Source organism: Astatotilapia calliptera, chromosome 10, assembly GCF_964374335.1.
Source record: "Astatotilapia calliptera chromosome 10, fAstCal68.1, whole genome shotgun sequence".
NCBI lineage: Eukaryota > Metazoa > Chordata > Actinopteri > Cichliformes > Cichlidae > Astatotilapia > Astatotilapia calliptera.
In genome coordinates, this window is record NC_137431.1 from 18,632,457 (window position 1) to 18,651,316 (window position 18,860).

An 18,860-nucleotide genomic window follows, 5' to 3' on the forward strand; every position below is an offset into this window, starting at 1 on the left:
GATACATACATTGTCCTCTGTAATCAGCAATTTTTTTTTATCTCATCTACCTTTGACAGCAGCTTGTGAACGAGGCGAAGTGACATCTGGTATTCAAACTCGAAGTCTGACTCCATGAGCGACACCGCCACCCAGAAGACTGTGGCCAGTATCGACGAAGGATGAGACACGTGCGCGGGATCCGACAGAACGCTGGGATCAATGCGATTTGTCGATGATGTGCAGGAGCCTGAACTTCTTCCTGTTCGTGCAAGGCCGTGACTGTTGCAAGCCTGTAGACCGAAAGCGAGTACAAAATTAGCATTAAGGATTTAGCATTAAGGTGTCAGATTACACAGCAATTTTCCTTTCTTGCCTGTATGCGATCCAGAGTTGCACTGCGAGGGGGATCACTCGACTGGTTGCAACACTCGCCGAACTTCTTGGGGACAGAATAGGAGCGCTGGTGGCGCTGCGATGACAGGCCGACAAATCCTGGGCCAGGGAAGTTCAGCTGACCTGTGCTCTTTCTGTTCATTAGTTTGTCACTTGTCACAAAGTCTGGAGAGGATGTCCTACAAATCAAACACAATGAAAGCAAAATGTTGAATCTGTTGGAGTATCAAGTAGCTCTGAAACACCAGAAGGAGGCTGTTTAAATCTGTACATATGTTGTAATCTTCAAATTATTATTACTTCCAAAGATTTAACATTCAAAGCAGACTAACCTGGTAAGAGCTGCCATAAGGTCACTGTTTTTCAGACACTCTGCTAGATTCACCACTACTGACTCCAGAGTTAACAGCACCTCCATCACATAGCCCTGAAACAGGTACAGGTATGAACATCAGCAATAATGTGAATCTTCACCAAATGCATCAGGTTGAAAGCACTACATCTCTATTATATGTCTCTTCTCTCACCTGCACCTCGTCTCCATGTTCTCCCACCACCTCAACGAGGCGTGAGACCAGATCAGAGACAGCATGGTTGTTGATCGGCTGTTTGAGAGCTCTAAAGATCTGGAAAGATCTGCCGGCATAGTGACGCGAGGAGCTGCACAGAGCCGTCTGTAAGGCCACGTCACTAAGCTGCTGCTCCAGGTGGAAGTCTGTGAAGATGGACATATTTCACCCCTTGTGCAGGTCTAAAATGAGTCGATTATTGCTCCATTTGTGAAGATTGGGTGAGGTCTGCTGTAGCTGTTATTCAGTGGTTTCTCACCTGACTTGGACTCCTTGAAGACAGAGACAACGTGGCGCAGGAAGTTGCTGAGCTGCTCTGTGCTTTTGGAGTTGGGGTTCTTTGGTGTGATGTCCTCATGCACCCACAGTGGCCCAAATGATCTGTGCAATAACAACACAGTACTCCAAGCACTGTATACCCACCACCAGTAGCACCACATAAACGTTACACGAGCAGCTCACACAGTGTGGACTACAGTGAAATTTAAGCGCACGTCACACCCACACGCAGTGTCCACCTCGAGAACAGCACAAAAGATGACCAGAGTTGTGTTTACCTGGTGGAGAGAAACTCAATGAGTTTGTTCGTCTTCTCATCCGTCTCATTGGGCGCATCTTCAAGATCCTCCAGGTCATCGGGTGTTACAAGGGGCAGATTTCCAACACTGCCGGCTGTGCTGCCACCACCCAGGCTAGCAGAGGATGAGTTGGAGGTGGAGCTGAGACCAGAGTCCACCACGGGAGATGCCTGCCACTCCCGCAAAAAGTCTGGTGCGTCTATAGGAATATTATGACATGCTATAGAGAAGTGTACTGCTACAGTAATATAATTTCTGGAGTCTTTAATCTGATTTTTGTGTACTACACTGTTTAGTTTCTTAGTTTTCCAATGAAAAGTGGTCCATCAGGTCATATCTTTCTAGTAAATGTCAGAGGACTGTTAAATGCTTGTATACACACTCAATATTTTCTACTTACGTGACTGCTGGTACTCTGTGTGGTAGCTGGACTTGATTGTGAGGGTCTTGTTGTCGCTGATCTCTCTCGTCAGCATCAGTACTGAGGCTATTACCTGGACCCCCAAAAAGAAGTGTTGCTCAGTGAATATGTAAAGCTTTGCAGAACTCAGTAAAGTAAGTTTCAGTCCTACTTCATGTAATAAACTGGCCGAATAATAACAAACATTAAAATGGAAATCTGACCTGAAAGTTGTTGTTGCAGGAGAGCGCAATGAGGAGGTGAAGAAGGAGACGTTTGCTGTGTTCATAGACCTCTGACCTGTAGTGGTCCAGACCTAGAAAACGAAGTACACACCGAGTAAGACAACAACAGCTTTTGTAGTATTACAAAGGCTTGTTGTGCCTCAATTTGTGCAACAGTGAATGAAAAAAGCTAAAAAAAAAATAAAATAAAATAAAATCAAACATGGATTCCTGGATAACTTCATGCAAAAAGACCAGATGATGCTGAATCTCATGAACTTGAAAGTTAGTATGTAGAATATGCTGAGCGCATAATAATACAGCTGGCATCTGGGTGGGGGTAGGTATGTGTCTACATGCTAGATTGAAAGTGTTTCATTGTGATACTTGAGAACGGCCTGTCCACTTCCACGTCTCTGTGTGATGGCGATAAAACACATCGTCACGCTATGAGCTCAGTGGACGTCACAGAAAATACCTTCAACATCTCAAGGCTATTTTTGTGTGTTTGTTTCGGTGGCAAACACCCTGACACCCGCGCCTTTTGATTTTATCTTGTTTTGGTTCAAGTTCTTTTCGATCTACCACGTGTTTCATTTGCTTTATCAGCGTGAGACTGAGGAATTTTTTATATAACCCATCAAGCACTTCCACATTCTCCAAAATGCATGTAGTACATTCTATGCAGGCGATTTTGGCTTATTTTTCTTCTTACCCCATTTTCCCCAAAATTAATCCATACAGGGTTTAACCGATTCAAGCGTGACATGAGTTCAGTTATGCTTACCTAAGAAGAGGGCATGTAGTAGTAGGGGCAGGTGTAAAGCCCAGTCTTCTCTCACACTGTGGTCTACTACCATCTCGGTCATAAAGATCACTGCAATGTTACACCTGAGGAACACAAATTTTATGTGAGTACGATAAAATCTTGGCATGTTTGATGGAAACATTTGATGTTTGATGTTTCCTGTAATCTGTGCTAGTGCATGAACTGTACATGGATCATAGATTTCAAAGCTCTCTACAACAGTCTTCATTTTATTTATTTAGAGTATTGATCTCTGAAGTATCAGGACAGGCAGAGAAGATTAAGTGGGAAAGCTCTTTTAATATGAACTATTTTCCTAGTAGACCCTGAGCAAGCTGGCTTGGCTTCATTCTGTGCTTGAGTTTATCCAAAAATCTGAAAGTAGGCGTAACATGTCTCTGAAACGCTGTCTGGCCCTGCTGATTGTAACATCACTCTTCTAGCTAAGATCCTGTTTTTTCAGAAGTTTACTAAAGGTCATCTGTGTTTGTTCGTGTGCACCTGTGCAGTGGTCCTCTAGGTGTGATAGTTTCTGGAAGGTAGTCAACCAGAGGTGCCCAGCAGCCTCCATTAACAGGCATGGGTAACGGCTGAGGACGGTTGGTCTCGAGAATACTCAGCAGCCATCCAGCGTAAGGTGGAAGTGGGTCATCTATGAGCACAGAAAGATTTGGTTAGTAAAATCTGAAACATATATCCCACCAAAGCAATAATTCTGAATTAAAAGTAGTGCACAATTAACCATTTCACTTAAAAAGCATAAGGACTGATCCTTTGAGAATCCTCAAAGCACAGGCCGAGGAGGGGGAGTGGCAGCAATCTTCCACTCCAGCTTATTAGTTACCACAGACCTGGAGTTTTAAATCAATTGAAAGCTTAACTTTTTGCCTTGTCCACCATAACTGGAAAACTCAATAAAAAGTGGTATTTGTTTTATTGTAGGGACCTTTACCTTTCCTTAATACTGTAGTTGTGATTCAATTTTGTTGCGACTTCATTTTATTGTGTTTGAAAAATACTACCAACTGTAGCGCATACGAGGTTGTCATTTTTACACTTTGTTTTTTGCATGAATGAAACAAAGAGTAAGCTTGAAAGATGGCGTTTGGAGTCAGTGTTCGGTCTGTAGCTGTGTAGTAGATGGTTGATGAATTGGCCTGTGTGACTGGGGCCTTAGCTAGCTGTTTAAATTATAGGAATCATCTAACCTACTTTGACAAGAATGTCAATGGCTGCTATTACAAGGTGCATGACAACACATTTAAAACATTTGCTTTTAGTCTCTGTATCTGGCCAGAAAAAAAAAATATGTGGGATGAGAAGTTATAGCACAAGAACTGTCAGTAACAATTACCATTAAAGTCTAAAGTTAAAATGGTGAAGATTTATCACTGAAAAGTCTACATCCTCAGAGTCTCTCCAAATAACAGCTGTAAGCTGTGAAAACCCCTGGGCTCTGTGTGTGTCAAAGATTGTACTTTATTCCTCATGAGAACCAAGTCAGGGCTTACTTTTTTCATCCTCATAGGAGCCTCCGGAGCTGTTGCTGTAACGAGACTCCAGTCTGTTGTGAGCCCTCGCCCGGCTGTGAAAAATCCACCACATTTAAAGTCAAACTCAGCATTTCCAGATTTGATTGACAATATCCTCATGGTATTATCATCGCTACATACAGTAACTGATACGATGCTGACATTTTTTAGCTATCTTTATGACAGCCTCTTGAGAGACTGTCTCACCCAAATAAAACACTGTATCACCATGACAACCCATGCTGCAGCTATAAGTATATAAGGTATAAAAAATGACTTACCGTTCTTCACTCTCTCTGACCATCTTGGTCTCATCTGTCTCTGGCAGGTTTTCCTGACCAGCCACTACGGTGTTACTACTGGAGGTGGTGCCTACACATTTAACAGAAACACAGCAGAGTCATCCATCTGTCACATGAAAAAAGCTGTCAAGTTCAAACCAGGGGTAAGTGTTGAGATGAAAATCTAATTTGACTCCACAGACTGTGACAGGAACACATCCCCTCACCTGTCTGGGATGTGGAGGCTTTGTTGCTGGCAGCAAAGCGATAAAATGGAGGATTATCACAGTGCAAAACCACAGGGTTGACAGGGTCGGTCTGCTGCAGCTCAAACAGGAGCTCCTCCATAGTCTGGATGGTGTTATTGCGACACATGTAAATCACCACCTTCTTAATCTACAACAGATGAGCAAGCATTAGTTAGAAATTCTGGGTTATTTGCATTACTTCTGCATATTTGTTATGATATCTTTGTGAGGATTACTGCATTTAACTAAAAAATGCTCTTACATAAGGCAGTAATGTGGTGTCACTGCTAACACCACACAGGCTGATGAGGAACTGCAGGGTGACTCGCAAGTTGTTGCTCCACCTCTCGTTCGACACTAGAGCGTTCCAGGCATTCTCAATCTCTGGTCCGGGAACCTCATCTCCATACTGTAAAGAGAAAAAAATCTAATTAGAAAGCTAGAGGTGCGTTTGGGAGTTTTCACAAGTAAGAATTAACTCGGCTTCCCACCTTAGCAGTCATGAACATGAGGTTGTTGAGCACCAATGATGTTGCCTGCAAGGAGCCCCAGCCGCTGCCTCTCAGGCTGGGGGATGCACTCAGGCCCCGAGCCTGACCTCGAGGTTCTTCCTCTGGTGTGCAGGGACTTGAAGCAGGAGGTAAGAGACCTGTGTCCACTAGCTCAATGTTACTAAGCCAGGGTAGCAGGTAGGATAGCATGATCTGTCTGCCATTAGGATGGGTGGTTGGGAAACGTTGGCTCACCTCTGCAAATACCAGGAGAATTCACTTATTCATTTTTTTTTAACTTATGCTGCTTCCTTATTAACTTCTCTTCCACATTAAAGTGTAAGGAGATACCTTTTTCTAAAAATGCATATAGATATATTAGTTAGTTTATATTTAACTGTTCTTTTTTGTTGCATTTGTACCATTTGGAAGAATTCCACAGAAGAACAGATGAGAAGAATTTACCTGAGAAAAGAGGCAGCGTGAGCTCTGGGTACATGCTGGCAAGCTGGATGGAGAGCTGCGCAAGGCTGACACTGTACAGAGGAGGGAGGGGGCCGTGCGTCCCATACAAAATATTACCAGGCTTCTGCTCCACCATCCGCTTGGAGTATGCACACAGCTTAGATTCCAGCACCTGCAGGAAACATTTATTTTTAAATCTTTGCCAGGTTTTGGCTTTATGACTTTGTTTAATATGTGCCATGAAAGTGAGCATACCTGCATCAGCTGCATGGAGATTTCATATATTTCCCTGCTGGTGTCTGAGGCTTTGAACAGCACGAGGTTGAGCAAAGTCACAAGGTCACATGGATAATTCCTGGCATAATAAATAGAAAGAGCTATTGGTTACTGTAAGAACTCAACCAATGAGTATTAACAAGCAAGCGGGCATCGTGGTAAATAAAGTAAGCTTTATATCTACATCTGTTCCCTGATGGTAAAAACATCAGGAGTTCAGATTAGAACCAGGGTGTGATTCCCGACCTGTTACCGCACACTGTGGCGATGGCCTTGAAGCAGCCAGATGCAAGCTGGTAAGACCCGGTGAAGCAGCGGTCCACGGCCCAGTTGAACAGGTTGATCTGATCTGGATTCAGTTCTAAAAGCAGAATGACCACCTCACACCCCAGACGATGCACCTAAAGGACGACATGTTATTGTGTTGTGGTGCATGTATTAAAAACTGATTTGTAACTTCTTAGATTAAACTAAAATGCCAAAATACATGTCATAGAGAGCTAACTGTACAACAAGTTAAACCAAGAAATCCTTGAGTCCACCTACCCGTAAGTCATGACAGGCCAAGATGTTGTCAAGCCATTTGTAGAGATAACCATCAGTAGAGAGACCCACGTTGTCAAAAACTGGACCACAGCACAGAACTGCTGACATGGCCTGGGAGACAAAAGCAAAGCAATGCTTATATTTCTGTAAAATATCCTGAATTACTGCAAAAAGAAGTTTGGTGATTTGGGACCTGCTTACCTTGAGAGCACTATACTGGTAGCGAGTGATCTGGTGGTTGCGGTCACTGTACCGGTCAAGAGGCGTAAACATAACACTGAAGGGCCCGGCCCACTGGCTGAAGAGAATGAAGAGATGGTGCCTCAGAGACTGCTGAGGGAAGAGGAAGCGCCTGTGGTGGACTGCACAGACGTGAGAGAAAGAAAGAGAGACACTGAGGGTGAGAACAAGAGACAAAATGACTCCGAAAAGGCCAGTATGTTGCCTGATACTGAAAAATGGACGTGTAGTAGTCAAACTAGAAAATTACTATAAAATTAAAAGGGTAAGAAGTAAAATAATAATCTTACCAGGCACACACTGGATGAGATTGGCTACCATCCCACTGAAATGAGCTCGTATGTCTTTGAGCACGTCCAGTTCTTTCTCATTCTCAGCCTCTAGAAGCATCCGGGTTAAGTCCACGTACTCGAGGAATAAAGCACCCAAGGCCAGGGAATCACGCTCCAGAGCTCCATTAGTGCTACAGGAAAACAAGGAGGAAAATATGACCTTGGTAAACTAAACGAGACTAGAGTTACAGACAGGAGGAGATGAGAGATGAATATAGTCTAACTTTTTGTGTGCATAAGGATCAAAGCCCAGTAAACAAAACGAGATGACTCAGTGCATGATACATGTATGTGCTACCTGTCACTGATGACTCCTGCGTTAGCCAGTAGTTCAAATATCCTCAGCAGCTGCAGCCTGAGAAGATCCCTCCTCTCTCTACGCTTCTTGTTCTGGAAGCACAGACAGGTTGTTAGTTTCCTGCCACAAAGCAGATCCAGGATGTCAAAGTCATTTTACTTCCTGGGCCACAATCCACCAACTCTGACCTTAAGTAGGTCAGACCAGTGAATCTCCCCTTTTTGTCAGTGTAAAAAACTTGAACTACACACTGAATCCCTCAGATATCTTCAGCTAAGAAAAAAGAAGTGCAGTATTTCTGTTTTTCTACAGGATAATGGAATACTGCTGTAGTAAATGGAAGAAATTAGCAATTAACTCTTTCTTTCTATTGTAGATTTTGGACAAAATTGAACTTTTCTGTCATTTAAATGTTCATCTATTACTCCTTTACTTTGGTGTAGTATATATGGCCATGGTCATTTGTCAGTAGGAAAAGCTTTAAAATGTTAAGGAAAAAAAATTACAGTGAAAGTCCAAAATCGAGATTATCCTCCTAGGACCCGGGGTCCACATATGTGGACATCACATTTTGGGTTATTTAGACCAAAATACTCAGTTTTGCTTTACAAGGGCCTGATATCCACTTACAAGGACATTATACTGTTACTGTTCTATTGAAATTTTAAATGAATATCCTTATATGTGGCTCTCATTTGTCTTAGAAACAAAAATTAGGTAAAACAAAATCTGGTAATTCTTTGTTTTTACATTCATCATGTCCCAATCAGCCCAAAGCATCAGTACAACATGCAGTACTTCTGATTATAGTGGACTGTGGACAAAACCTATATTCCATTTTCATAAACAAAACATTATTAATCTATGGAAAACATCAGCTACAACCCTGATTTTATAGTAATCTAGTTTTATACTTAATCTAGAAAATATTCTCAATTTTGCACAGTCAGTTTTCTCTCACAACCTCGGTGTGTGTTTTACCTCAGGCCTACGTTCCAGTGCTTCTTTCATCAACGGATGGAGTTCTTCGACAAGCTCCCTGTTTGAGGGAGAAAAAAAATCAATCAATCAATGACCTGATTGCCAAAATGCTAAATGAGATATCCTCCCCTGTATATAAATAGTTATTATTCATGGGAACAATGAAGATGTGTGACATAAATCTATGCAGTGCAACCCAAATGTCATGTTCCCTAAAACCACTAATCCTCAGACGCCGTAATGACGGAACAAATTTGTCTGGGCAGACCTTAATCTTTTTAATAACAATGAGAGCCTTTTCAGAAAATACTCTAGGTTAAAAATAGCTGATCTCCTTTAGAATGAAAATGCCATCCTGTCACAATGGAACCTCTGTGCTTTGAAAAAATGTGATATGTCTCTGCCCCTCCAAGAATTTCTCTTCTACATCACTGACTCATTTTCTTCTCTCAGTGTCAGGTATGCAGCTCATAAACAGACAGGTGAGAGTAGGTAAGATAAAACCCACTGAAGAATCGTGTCTTTCTCATGGAAGAGATTCAGATCAAATCTGGCATATCATCTACTTAGAACTGTATTTGTTCTGTCTATTCAGTCTTTTTCAGTTCATTCTCTGCCAAAGGCAAGAATAACATTAGCACTGAAACCAAGGCTAACATCATCAAAGCAGGATTTGTGTTTTATTACTGTTGTGTAGGTTATTATTCCAGTACCTGAAGACCAGAGCATTTGTGCATCCGAATCCCAGCACTAGGGACTCTGTGATTTCCAGACTCTCAGCTCTCATCAGTGGGACGAGCTGCTTTAAAAGCCAGGCCACAGAGGGCGTGCCTATAACCTATGAAACGTAAATAAATAAGTAAAACACACGCACACAGAGATCAATCTTTACATTTTAAAATATCACACTTTAAGTCCATTTTGCTCTTTGTTTCCAGATCCAATCATTTAAGCTTTTCATTAGTTGGAAATCAATAAATAATAAGATAAGATAAGATAAGATAAGATAAGATAAGATAAGATAAGATAAGATAAGATAAGATAGAACTTTATTAATCCCTCGGGTGGGTTCCTCTGGGAAATTCGATTTCCAAAAAGCACAGCACCGACAGAAGTTACAGAATATTATATATACACACACACACACACACACACACACACACACACACACACACACACACACACACATATATAAATACAGAGACAAATATAAATAAAATATATGAAGGGGATAAATAGAATAAATAGGAATAAAAAAAAAATTGTGCACATTTCTAAACTCTACGTCTCTGCTATCAACTGAAGGACAAATGCGCACCTTGTTGTCGTAGGTGACGCTGCCATCAGGTGTGGTGGCAGTGATCTCAGGTGTAGACGCTCTGAGATGGCCAGGTGACATGATGCTTGGCTTAGCCACTCCGAGACAGAGGATTAGGTAATTGCGCCACAGTGAGATGTAGCTGTCGCTGGCGCCTGCCGTGCTCGTCTTCTTAGCGTTCACTGGGCTGCTGCATGAAGACAGGTGAAAATGCATTAGTTTAATCTTTCATACACAAGTTGCTATCATTGCATGTCATTTTATTTAGAGTGAAATCCTTAAAGTGTAATGTAATAAATGTGAATTCATGTACTTGGGATCAACCAGAGGCAGCAGCAGCTGTAGCCGTGTGAAAACGTAGGGCCAGGCGTATCCTAGAGCAACGGGGCAGTGCTTAGGCAGATGCTCTTGCCGCAAAAAGATGTGCAAACAGAGCACCCATGGGTCCTTCACACACTGGGCAAAAATCCAGACATGGCTGGGGCTCTTCACGTCGTACGAACTGCTCACCAGTCGAGCCGTCCACTCCACTAGCCACTGGAGGTCAACGTGGTGGCTGAGAGGCAAGGTGGACTGAGAGAGGCAACAGGAGCAAATAAGTCATTTGTAAAATCACTTATCACATCGATACACTTTTGTTACTGATCACTCTCACATTCTAAGCACAAATATACATACTGAGTCAGAAACAGCCACGTGAACAAAGCTGTCCATTACAGCAGGGCTCAGCTGGTCCATGACCTCTATCATGGGTTTGTCATCGTCCTTTAGGGAAAGACATTTATAGAATCAGCTATTTTTATAACAGCGTCACACAATGCATGTCTAATCACAGCAAGTCAGATGGCTCTTCTTCAATCCTATTTCCATACCCTTTCTCCCTCTTTAATCACAGTTTGTCACAAGATTGCTGTTGCATTTGTTACCGAACTGTTTTTGTATTTTTCTTCACTGCTTTGTTACCGTCTATAAAGTGAGACAAGCTGGTGAGCTGGTAGGAGAAGATGTGAGTTTTCTGTGCTTTACCTCAGCATGTCCCAGTGCCGTGAAGAGACAGCGTATTTCTCTTAACACGCCGACTGCCAGCTTCCTTGTGCTGATCTGACACGAACAGAGGAGCAGCAGAGCAAGGCCCTCCACCGCATGGAGTACTGAACAATGAGGGCTTCGCTCTGGCAGTCTAGGGCTGGCCTGATGGAAAGTTAGGAGGGTTAGTAAAAAGTAATTAAGCATGCATTTTCAGACCGACAAACCCAGAAGACCTCAACAACCTTTCAAGCTCAGTGGCTTCTCTAAATGTTTTTAATATAATTTTAAATACACTGAACATCATGTCTCCTAAAGGAAAGGAAATAGTTGGCTTAAGTGTGACTGTCATAATGATAAAGTACTCTATACAAACCTCAACTCCCCCTCGCATCTTCCCCTGGAGCTGCAGAGCTAACCTCCACTGTGTGAGCAGCTGGAGAAGAAGCTTGACGGATGCATCCTGCAGACACTGATGGGTGTCTTGGACCTGGAAGTATTTAGCATACGACACTCCTGTTGTGAAGTGAACCCCCTTCGGTCATAACTGGTAACAATGTTTTATGAAACATTGTCTTTGAAATTATGAATAAGCATATAATAAAGAGGTCCTATTGTAAGAAGCTACTATGATGGTTCTAAATGTTCACCTTTCAGTTTAAGGACCACATCACTCTGTGAGAATCTAAATTAGTTCTGGGGAAATGTTTCTAATATGTCACTATGTAGGTAGTATGATTTTAACACTTTAGAAGAGCAGCATGAAAACATCCGAAGGTTGTGCTATACCTCACGTAAAAGGAAATGTGTGTAACCAAAAAGGACGTCTTCCCTCCAGTCTGAGAAATCAAGTAACAGGCTCTGCAGGGAATTCTGGGAAATAAGACGAAGCTCATCGTCCATGTGCACTGTGAGTCTGAGGGACAGACAGACAAAAAATAAGCAAGATTTGTGTTACAAAGCTTGTATTTCACCAAAATTAAACTAAAATTGCAACTGAGTGAAAAGAAATTTGAATCAAAAAAAAGGATAAAACAATAATAAAAATATAAGGAAGCAGGAAATCTGGTTAGTTTTTGTGTGTTGTTTGCACTGAATGCCTGTTGTGAAATTCCTACATGTTTCCCCTGAAAATATGCAACCACATTAAGACAAAAAAGCCTTAAAGTAACACAGAAACTAAAAAAACTAAACTGAAACCAAGAACTTGTACTGATATAGTTTGACTTATAATTTAATGTATTCTATTCTTTTAATGATTCAGTTTTTTATTGTATTTGTGAGGAACTTGAGCTAGACCTGAAACTTACCTTGATAGCAAGTCTATGAGCTCAGGCTTGGACATGCCATCAGGAAGGATACGAGGAATGGCAGCCACACATGTCCTGAACAGGTCGATTTTAGGCTTCCTTTCACCACTAAAGATGGAAAACGGAGGAGTACATTGGACACTTATTTTCGATCACGTTTGCAAAATTTCAAACGGAATGAAACTCCACTTTGCAGTTACATACGTGATCATATCCTCTGGCTCTTTGTTGAGCATCTGGACGCTTGTGAGCATCATGCAACGACCCACCTCCTTATCCAAGTGCCTCAGGATGTTGTCCAGAGCTTTTCGCACCTGGGAGTAGTACAAGGACATGCCTGTGGGGAACCAGACAGAAACAGAGACGATGAAGGGGGAGACATTCAAATTACAGCAGCCTCCAGACACCCACACAGACCTATTAGCTTGGCTTCCTCTTCAGTGAGTGTCTTGCTGAGATATGTTTTCTTCTTCTTCAGAGAGTTTCCAGAGGGCAGAGTGGCTCCTGTGTTGGGCATAGGAGGCTCTCCATCCTTCTGTTGGAGAGCATCTGCTATCACCAGGAACGCCCGCAGACCAATGTTCATACGCTGGAAGACAGATACAGCGCCAGTTTTTATGCCAGTTTTTCAAGAGCAATGGAAGATATAAAGCAGAATTCAATGTAGATCAACATTATTACATTGTTTCCCAGTAAGACACAGATCCTGCAGTGAATGTAGCTGAGCGGGATCTATTTATATAACTGTTGATATACTGTCAAAAAGCCTCACTGTGACTGTAAACATCCTTAAACTGTGCAAAGCATACTGCACTGTCAGATTACACCAATCGATAGTTTAGCACATAATGTCCAACACAGGATACGCTCACTGCCAAGTCCATCTCTCCTAACTATTATTAGGTAAAGTGAATATCCTCCGTTTCAGGCTAATTACGTTGAAGCTTCCAGCAGACCACATACTGTTCTTTACATTCCTTTGATAGAAATCAAAGTTGGAATGCTTAGATCTATAAAATGTCCCGGGGAGATCCACTGTTGATCTTTGTGCAACTGAATGCCTGTGTCCGCTCCTTTTTACCTCTGGGTTGAGACTGAAGGCTTTGGCAGGCTTCCCAACACTCAGCAGGTCAAATATGATCTCCTTCATAGCAAAATCGAGTCTCTCCTGAAGAAAGGACAAACATGCTGGAGTTACAGGATTTTAGAGGCAACATGGTGTGAGGCAGCAGGTGTATCTGCTGTCAGCAGTGGGACATTTTAATAAAAACTATTTATAAAAAAAAAAATCAAAGAAAAAAAACAAACAAAACAGGACACTGAAGGTCTTATTTATACTTCTTATTTTGTCGGAGTCACAGAAACTCATGTCATGTAGCAACTGGGGTTTTACACGGTTGCTACATGACAGCAGCAAATGCAAGAGCAAAGAGTGCGCTGCACTTAAACAGCATTAGAGCAGGTTTCAAAACCCTCTGCCGCTAATTCAGACATCAGATAGAATGTAATCAATTTTGATAATGGATTCTAGTGAAATGTAAAAAAACATCTAATGTCCTACATTGTTGGTCAGCCTCTACTTTTCATTACTATTTAGCTTTTGAGTAGTTACTGGAACCGTGTCAGCTCAGAATTTTGGATTAATCATTGCATTGGTCTGTTTTTCAGTAACAGTACAGAAAAAAACACTATGCTATGCACACAAATGTGACTTTATTTCTCTGAGCAAGAACAACACTTTATGTGGTTTGGTCACTCATGCCATTTATCAAGGTATTCATTTTTTACAGATAATGAAGGTTATAATCTTGGTTGTTTCTGTGTTTTAATTTTTTCCTCTTTGACTATATTTAACTGGTTTATGGATTTTTATGTGTGTGTGCTATTAATTTATGCAACTTATGAGCGTACCACTTTTCTTCTTGTCCCCGGACACTCTTGAAAAAGAGATTTTTAATCTTAAGAGTTTATTTTTTTCATGGTTAAATAATAATAATAATGATAATAATAATAATAATAATAATAATAATAATAATAATAATACCTGGGCAATAAACTGGATAATCTTGACAAAAATATTCAGAGGCATGTCTCTGGGCACGACGCTACGACTCCCTTTGGGGAAGAGAGTGGTGGTGATGGACGTCAGGCGACTGAGGGACAAAGAGATGTAAATAATCTTAGCATTGTAATTCCTGATGCATTTGACTATATTTACAAGTGTACCATGTTTAAGGGAAATTCCACTAAATAACTTAATCATACAAGTTATGGCACAATTTTAAAAAAAAGAAGAAGAAGATTATTTCTGGAAAGATAACTAATGATTGCTTAACATGATGATACTGAGCTTCCGATTACATCTTACATGCTATTTTACAGAAAAGTAACAGATGTAGCATTACCTTTGTGTAGCAGTGTTGCTTTCACACTTTATCCGGATCATGTACACCCACAGCAGGCGGTAGAGTGATTCCAGAGCCACTCGTGCCATCTTGGGGTCTTTATTCTGCATTCACATGCATGCAGACAAAAAAACAATTAGACTTAAAACAGGTAGAGTTTGTTACACATTGGTAACAGAAATGTTTTCTCTCAAAACAAACCCTAAGGGGCATTTCTTTCTGTTATTGTACAGGCACAGTATAAATTGTTGCTGTGTGCCCAACATACACTGGATTCTAAAGATTTAAAGTGTAATCATAAACTTTACGAGGCTTTATGAGCCCCGGTCAGTCAGTCTCTAAGCTGCAGTGCTTCACTTGAAGCAATAAACACTGACGGGTGATTTTAAAGCTGAAGGGCTAGCAGGTAGAGCAAATATTTTGTAGTGTTTTGTGCATGTACAGTTCACTTTTCACACATAATTTATTTTTATGAGTATACTGTTTTGGGAAACAAACAGCCCTTTCTACAGTAATTTGTGGATTTGCATCGTACAGACGAAGCAGCTGACCTTGAGGTTCGAGAGGCAGTTGTTGAGAAAAATGTGCCAGCGGCTGAGGAAGAACTGCTTCTGACTGACACACAGCAGGCAGGTCACCAGAGGATACAGGGCCTGGTGCAGGGAGGGAAGACAGATGGGAGAAAATTAAATGAGGCGCATGACAAATTTGGGAGGGATGAACCGACCTGTCAGCCAAACATTGATGTTGATAAACAGCACTTCTCTGATTTGTTACAATTTTACTCTGGATGAAAGCTCAAAGGTAGTGCGATGATGGCACATCAATGCAAATTTCATTACTCATTCTTTCTCCCCAACTACACAAGAGACAGAGACAGTCTGACTAGCTGCAAACTTTAACCCAGGTATTGAAATCCATCTTTGTCCTTTAAAAACAAAAATGTATATCAAACCATCAACAGTGTGAGTTTTCAGAAGTGACTCATATTTACGGATTTTTAACAGAAATTTCATGTCCAGCAGGCTCAGACCTGACATCTCCTCTACACAGTCATTCGTAAAGGTTATGTAAGTCAGAATGCAGATCATTCTTTAAACAAATTCTTTGCTAATGATCAGCGCGGGTCGAGAGAGGCGTCGCGACTGGTTTTGGAACCTCTAACCTTGAGAAGCGCACCTGTCACTCCTTATCAAAGTGAGCACTCTTTATCTGATTCTCGCCCATTTCTTTCTTTCACTCAGACACCCAGAATGCAAATGAATAACAATTATGGAAAAGCACCACATTGCTATCATTCCTGTCATGTTTGTCAATTATGATCTCCCTGACATGGCAGATGACTGCTTGTTTAGTGTGCATGCCTCTGTGTAATTCACTTGGAAAAAGTGAACCCCCCCCCCAAACAAGAACTTTTGTTTGGAGAGAGGTGTGTCAGGTCTTGGCTGCATATGGGTGGCTTGGAGTATGCAGAGAATCTGCAAAAATAATGCAGCACAGCGGCCTGATGGCATGTCTTGTTATCAAATGTGCCCGTCAAATAACCGCAGGACACATCCCAAAGGTGGGGCTACATCTTAGAGAATGCACCACCTCAGCGAGCGTTGTCATGCATCTAAGAAATTTCTGAGAAGTTGTGTCTATATTTTAAGGAAGTTATAGCACTGAAAATCACATACAGTTCAGTAACCTTGTAATCAAAGCCTAGCCTTAGTGCACTGTTTTAATGAGTCAGATGAACTGCTGATTTCCCTGCCTACCTCCATGCTGTAGGCAAACACTGCCCATCTGGCGCAGCTTCAAAAAATAGCCAGTGCGCTGTACACTACACTCTTATCTCGTTCCCACGAAGAGATAAAAGCCCACATGTTGGGAGAGTTACAGTAAGTGCTTTCACCAACTGCTAGTAATGGAGAGGAAATGAAGAGAGATTACCAGTGGTGAAACCGAATACGGGGAAAAAGTTACCAGAGAGTGTTTCTTCCTAGAGGACAGGTCCAGTGTGGTGTCGTACAAACTTTCGACAAAATTTCGTAGACACGGCACGTTCACCTCATTCTTCACGGTCTGGAGGAGGAGAGATAATGCAGAAGTTATGTCGATATACATTGGATTTCATTTTTCCCCCCACCAGAACAATTTCTGTTAACCTGATCGAGACAAACGGAGCATTATATACTGATGATCCTAAGACATCAGACTTATCATATAAATGGAGAGCAGTAATTTCAATCTGGGCCTGTCCTAATGTCTACTCTTTTTTGTTCTGAGGAGTAAGATTAAATGCACTTACAGCAGCTACAGGTACGAGTATTTCCACAAAGAGTCCAGCTAATGAGTGCTTAATGTCTTTATCTTTCACTTCCAGGAAATACTGTGCACACTCCTGCAGACAGAGAGAAGGAAAGAAAGAAAGAGAGAGAAAGTGATAAAAAAAAATCTCTGTATGTGTCCATTGCTTTGTTTTGCAATGGATCATGGGAATTCTTGCAACTACGACTCACATCAGAGGCGTGAAAAACAAGGCAATTAACCCAGATTACTTTGTAGAACTTGGTTAGAAAGCCATATGATGACACTTAAGAGCTTCCAGGCACAAATATTCCAACCAAAAAAAACAAAAAATCTACATCATTCCTTTAAGCTTTCTAAATACAGCCCACTTTGGCAAGGAAGCTATTACAGTAGTAGCTCAGTCTACCTGCATGAACTGGAAGGAAGCTTCAAAGTCTTCCACTGGGTACATTTTGATGCGGAAAAACTTGAGTCCCATGATGAGGCTGATGGTGGACTGGATGACGTACGGGCTCTGCTCTTTCTGCCTCAGCTCCTTGAGCTCGGAGATGAACTTCTTCCTCACTGCTGGGAACCTGCCGAGGAAATGGTGACCAGATATGAGCAAGTCTCGTGAGTTTTAGTAAATACCATTATATCTATGTCTAAGTGGGGGGGGGGGTTACATTTGAAGAATAACTAAAACAAAGCATCAAGAGTCTTCTAATCTCTGTTCATTTGCATAGATTGAGCACATTTAGTCTGCCCCCCCCCCCCGCTCTTTTAAAAACACATGCACATGGGTATATGCTTTTTTGCATATGTACCAACCAGCCAGATAGATTCTACCAACAGTACAACAGTGCTCTACAAGCCTATATTTAGAAAGGCGCTGGAGGGGCAATGTGCAGGGAATATGTACGTGTGTTACTGCAGCAGTTTAGTAAGTGAAATAGTTATTAGCCTTGTTCTACGTGCAGAGAGTTTAAATAAAGCACATATAAACACTGTTATCATTAACTAAACTGAAAAGAGTATGTACTCAAATTTGTCATAGTCCTGTGTGTGCAGAATGCAGTGCAAATAAATAACAGAAAGGTGATTCAGAATGCTACTTGATTAGTGTAAGAACACAAGACAGTTTTTCTCCCTTTGCTCAATTAGATCTCATACTTGGTCGATAACTTTGTTCCATTAAGTTTGTGGATTTTTGGGGTTATTATCTTTGTGTGTGTGTGTTTGTGTGTGACAGTTTGTGAGCTGCCATGTGTAACTGTATTACATAGTAATAACTCAGTAAAATTAGATTTTTTATTTCTTTTTTTATCCTTCATCGCACATGACATTACGTGACACAGTTGGAGGACCCTTATCATTACCCTTATGCACACAAACACACATTCAGACTCGAGGAACACAGCTATTACTACACTATGTTCTTTACTTGTGCTGAAGTCGGAGAGACGGCATTTGTAATCTCAGATTTCACTGAAAATTGGGTCAAAAAGAGGGCAGATAGCAACTGTTGCCACATATTAAATTTTTAACCCAGACAAACAGGCCCACAGCTGTAACACGACCTGGATTCTACTTCAAATTAAAGACAAAAAATACTTTTTTTTTCTCTCTGTTGTATTTCTACTCTATGACCACACATCCTTAGTCAGCAGTTTTTAAAGACTGACGAGACAAGCTGGACTTTTTTTTTATTGTGAGTTCCACAACCCCACTCACTGTAGACATCTGGGAAAACAATAACACTGTGAAATATTAAGATTTCTCGTACCCACTTCAGCTGTTACATTTTGAAAACACTGGCCTCAATATCAAGCACTCGCTTTCAGTTTTCATTGAGCTTTGGCTCTGTACATGTTGGGTCTTCA

At 41.4% G+C, this 18,860-nt stretch overlaps 1 protein-coding gene across 6 annotated transcripts in view; it reads right to left on the reverse strand.

The window, feature by feature from the left end:
- The window catches only part of fryb (furry homolog b (Drosophila)), a 55,671-nt gene that overhangs the window by 13,782 nt on the left and 23,029 nt on the right, over nucleotides 1–18,860 (reverse strand). For 3 of the 6 annotated variants that reach the window (XM_026181029.2, XM_026181022.2, XM_080307575.1), the window contains exons 8-47: nucleotides 17,405–17,573; nucleotides 16,997–17,089; nucleotides 16,672–16,770; nucleotides 15,255–15,356; nucleotides 14,704–14,807; nucleotides 14,343–14,451; nucleotides 13,380–13,466; nucleotides 12,716–12,887; nucleotides 12,503–12,635; nucleotides 12,299–12,406; nucleotides 11,778–11,904; nucleotides 11,365–11,478; nucleotides 10,989–11,153; nucleotides 10,641–10,727; nucleotides 10,276–10,535; nucleotides 9,963–10,152; nucleotides 9,358–9,482; nucleotides 8,645–8,702; nucleotides 7,664–7,755; nucleotides 7,324–7,496; nucleotides 6,995–7,155; nucleotides 6,794–6,904; nucleotides 6,494–6,648; nucleotides 6,227–6,326; nucleotides 5,972–6,143; nucleotides 5,507–5,763; nucleotides 5,278–5,424; nucleotides 4,995–5,163; nucleotides 4,768–4,858; nucleotides 4,466–4,539; nucleotides 3,456–3,606; nucleotides 2,934–3,037; nucleotides 2,147–2,238; nucleotides 1,923–2,016; nucleotides 1,502–1,721; nucleotides 1,204–1,355; nucleotides 903–1,090; nucleotides 708–802; nucleotides 356–554; nucleotides 51–272 (exon numbers count right to left, since the gene is read on the reverse strand). In XM_026181029.2, the coding sequence (XP_026036814.1) occupies nucleotides 51–272; nucleotides 356–554; nucleotides 708–802; nucleotides 903–1,090; nucleotides 1,204–1,355; nucleotides 1,502–1,721; nucleotides 1,923–2,016; nucleotides 2,147–2,238; nucleotides 2,934–3,037; nucleotides 3,456–3,606; nucleotides 4,466–4,539; nucleotides 4,768–4,858; nucleotides 4,995–5,163; nucleotides 5,278–5,424; nucleotides 5,507–5,763; nucleotides 5,972–6,143; nucleotides 6,227–6,326; nucleotides 6,494–6,648; nucleotides 6,794–6,904; nucleotides 6,995–7,155; nucleotides 7,324–7,496; nucleotides 7,664–7,755; nucleotides 8,645–8,702; nucleotides 9,358–9,482; nucleotides 9,963–10,152; nucleotides 10,276–10,535; nucleotides 10,641–10,727; nucleotides 10,989–11,153; nucleotides 11,365–11,478; nucleotides 11,778–11,904; nucleotides 12,299–12,406; nucleotides 12,503–12,635; nucleotides 12,716–12,887; nucleotides 13,380–13,466; nucleotides 14,343–14,451; nucleotides 14,704–14,807; nucleotides 15,255–15,356; nucleotides 16,672–16,770; nucleotides 16,997–17,089; nucleotides 17,405–17,573 (5,521 nt within the window). The remainder of the gene's footprint in view (nucleotides 1–50; nucleotides 273–355; nucleotides 555–707; nucleotides 803–902; nucleotides 1,091–1,203; nucleotides 1,356–1,501; nucleotides 1,722–1,922; nucleotides 2,017–2,146; nucleotides 2,239–2,933; nucleotides 3,038–3,455; nucleotides 3,607–4,465; nucleotides 4,540–4,767; nucleotides 4,859–4,994; nucleotides 5,164–5,277; nucleotides 5,425–5,506; nucleotides 5,764–5,971; nucleotides 6,144–6,226; nucleotides 6,327–6,493; nucleotides 6,649–6,793; nucleotides 6,905–6,994; nucleotides 7,156–7,323; nucleotides 7,497–7,663; nucleotides 7,756–8,644; nucleotides 8,703–9,357; nucleotides 9,483–9,962; nucleotides 10,153–10,275; nucleotides 10,536–10,640; nucleotides 10,728–10,988; nucleotides 11,154–11,364; nucleotides 11,479–11,777; nucleotides 11,905–12,298; nucleotides 12,407–12,502; nucleotides 12,636–12,715; nucleotides 12,888–13,379; nucleotides 13,467–14,342; nucleotides 14,452–14,703; nucleotides 14,808–15,254; nucleotides 15,357–16,671; nucleotides 16,771–16,996; nucleotides 17,090–17,404; nucleotides 17,574–18,860) is intronic. The other 3 variants (XM_026181025.2, XM_026181024.2, XM_026181030.2) reach the window with 1 other exon arrangement.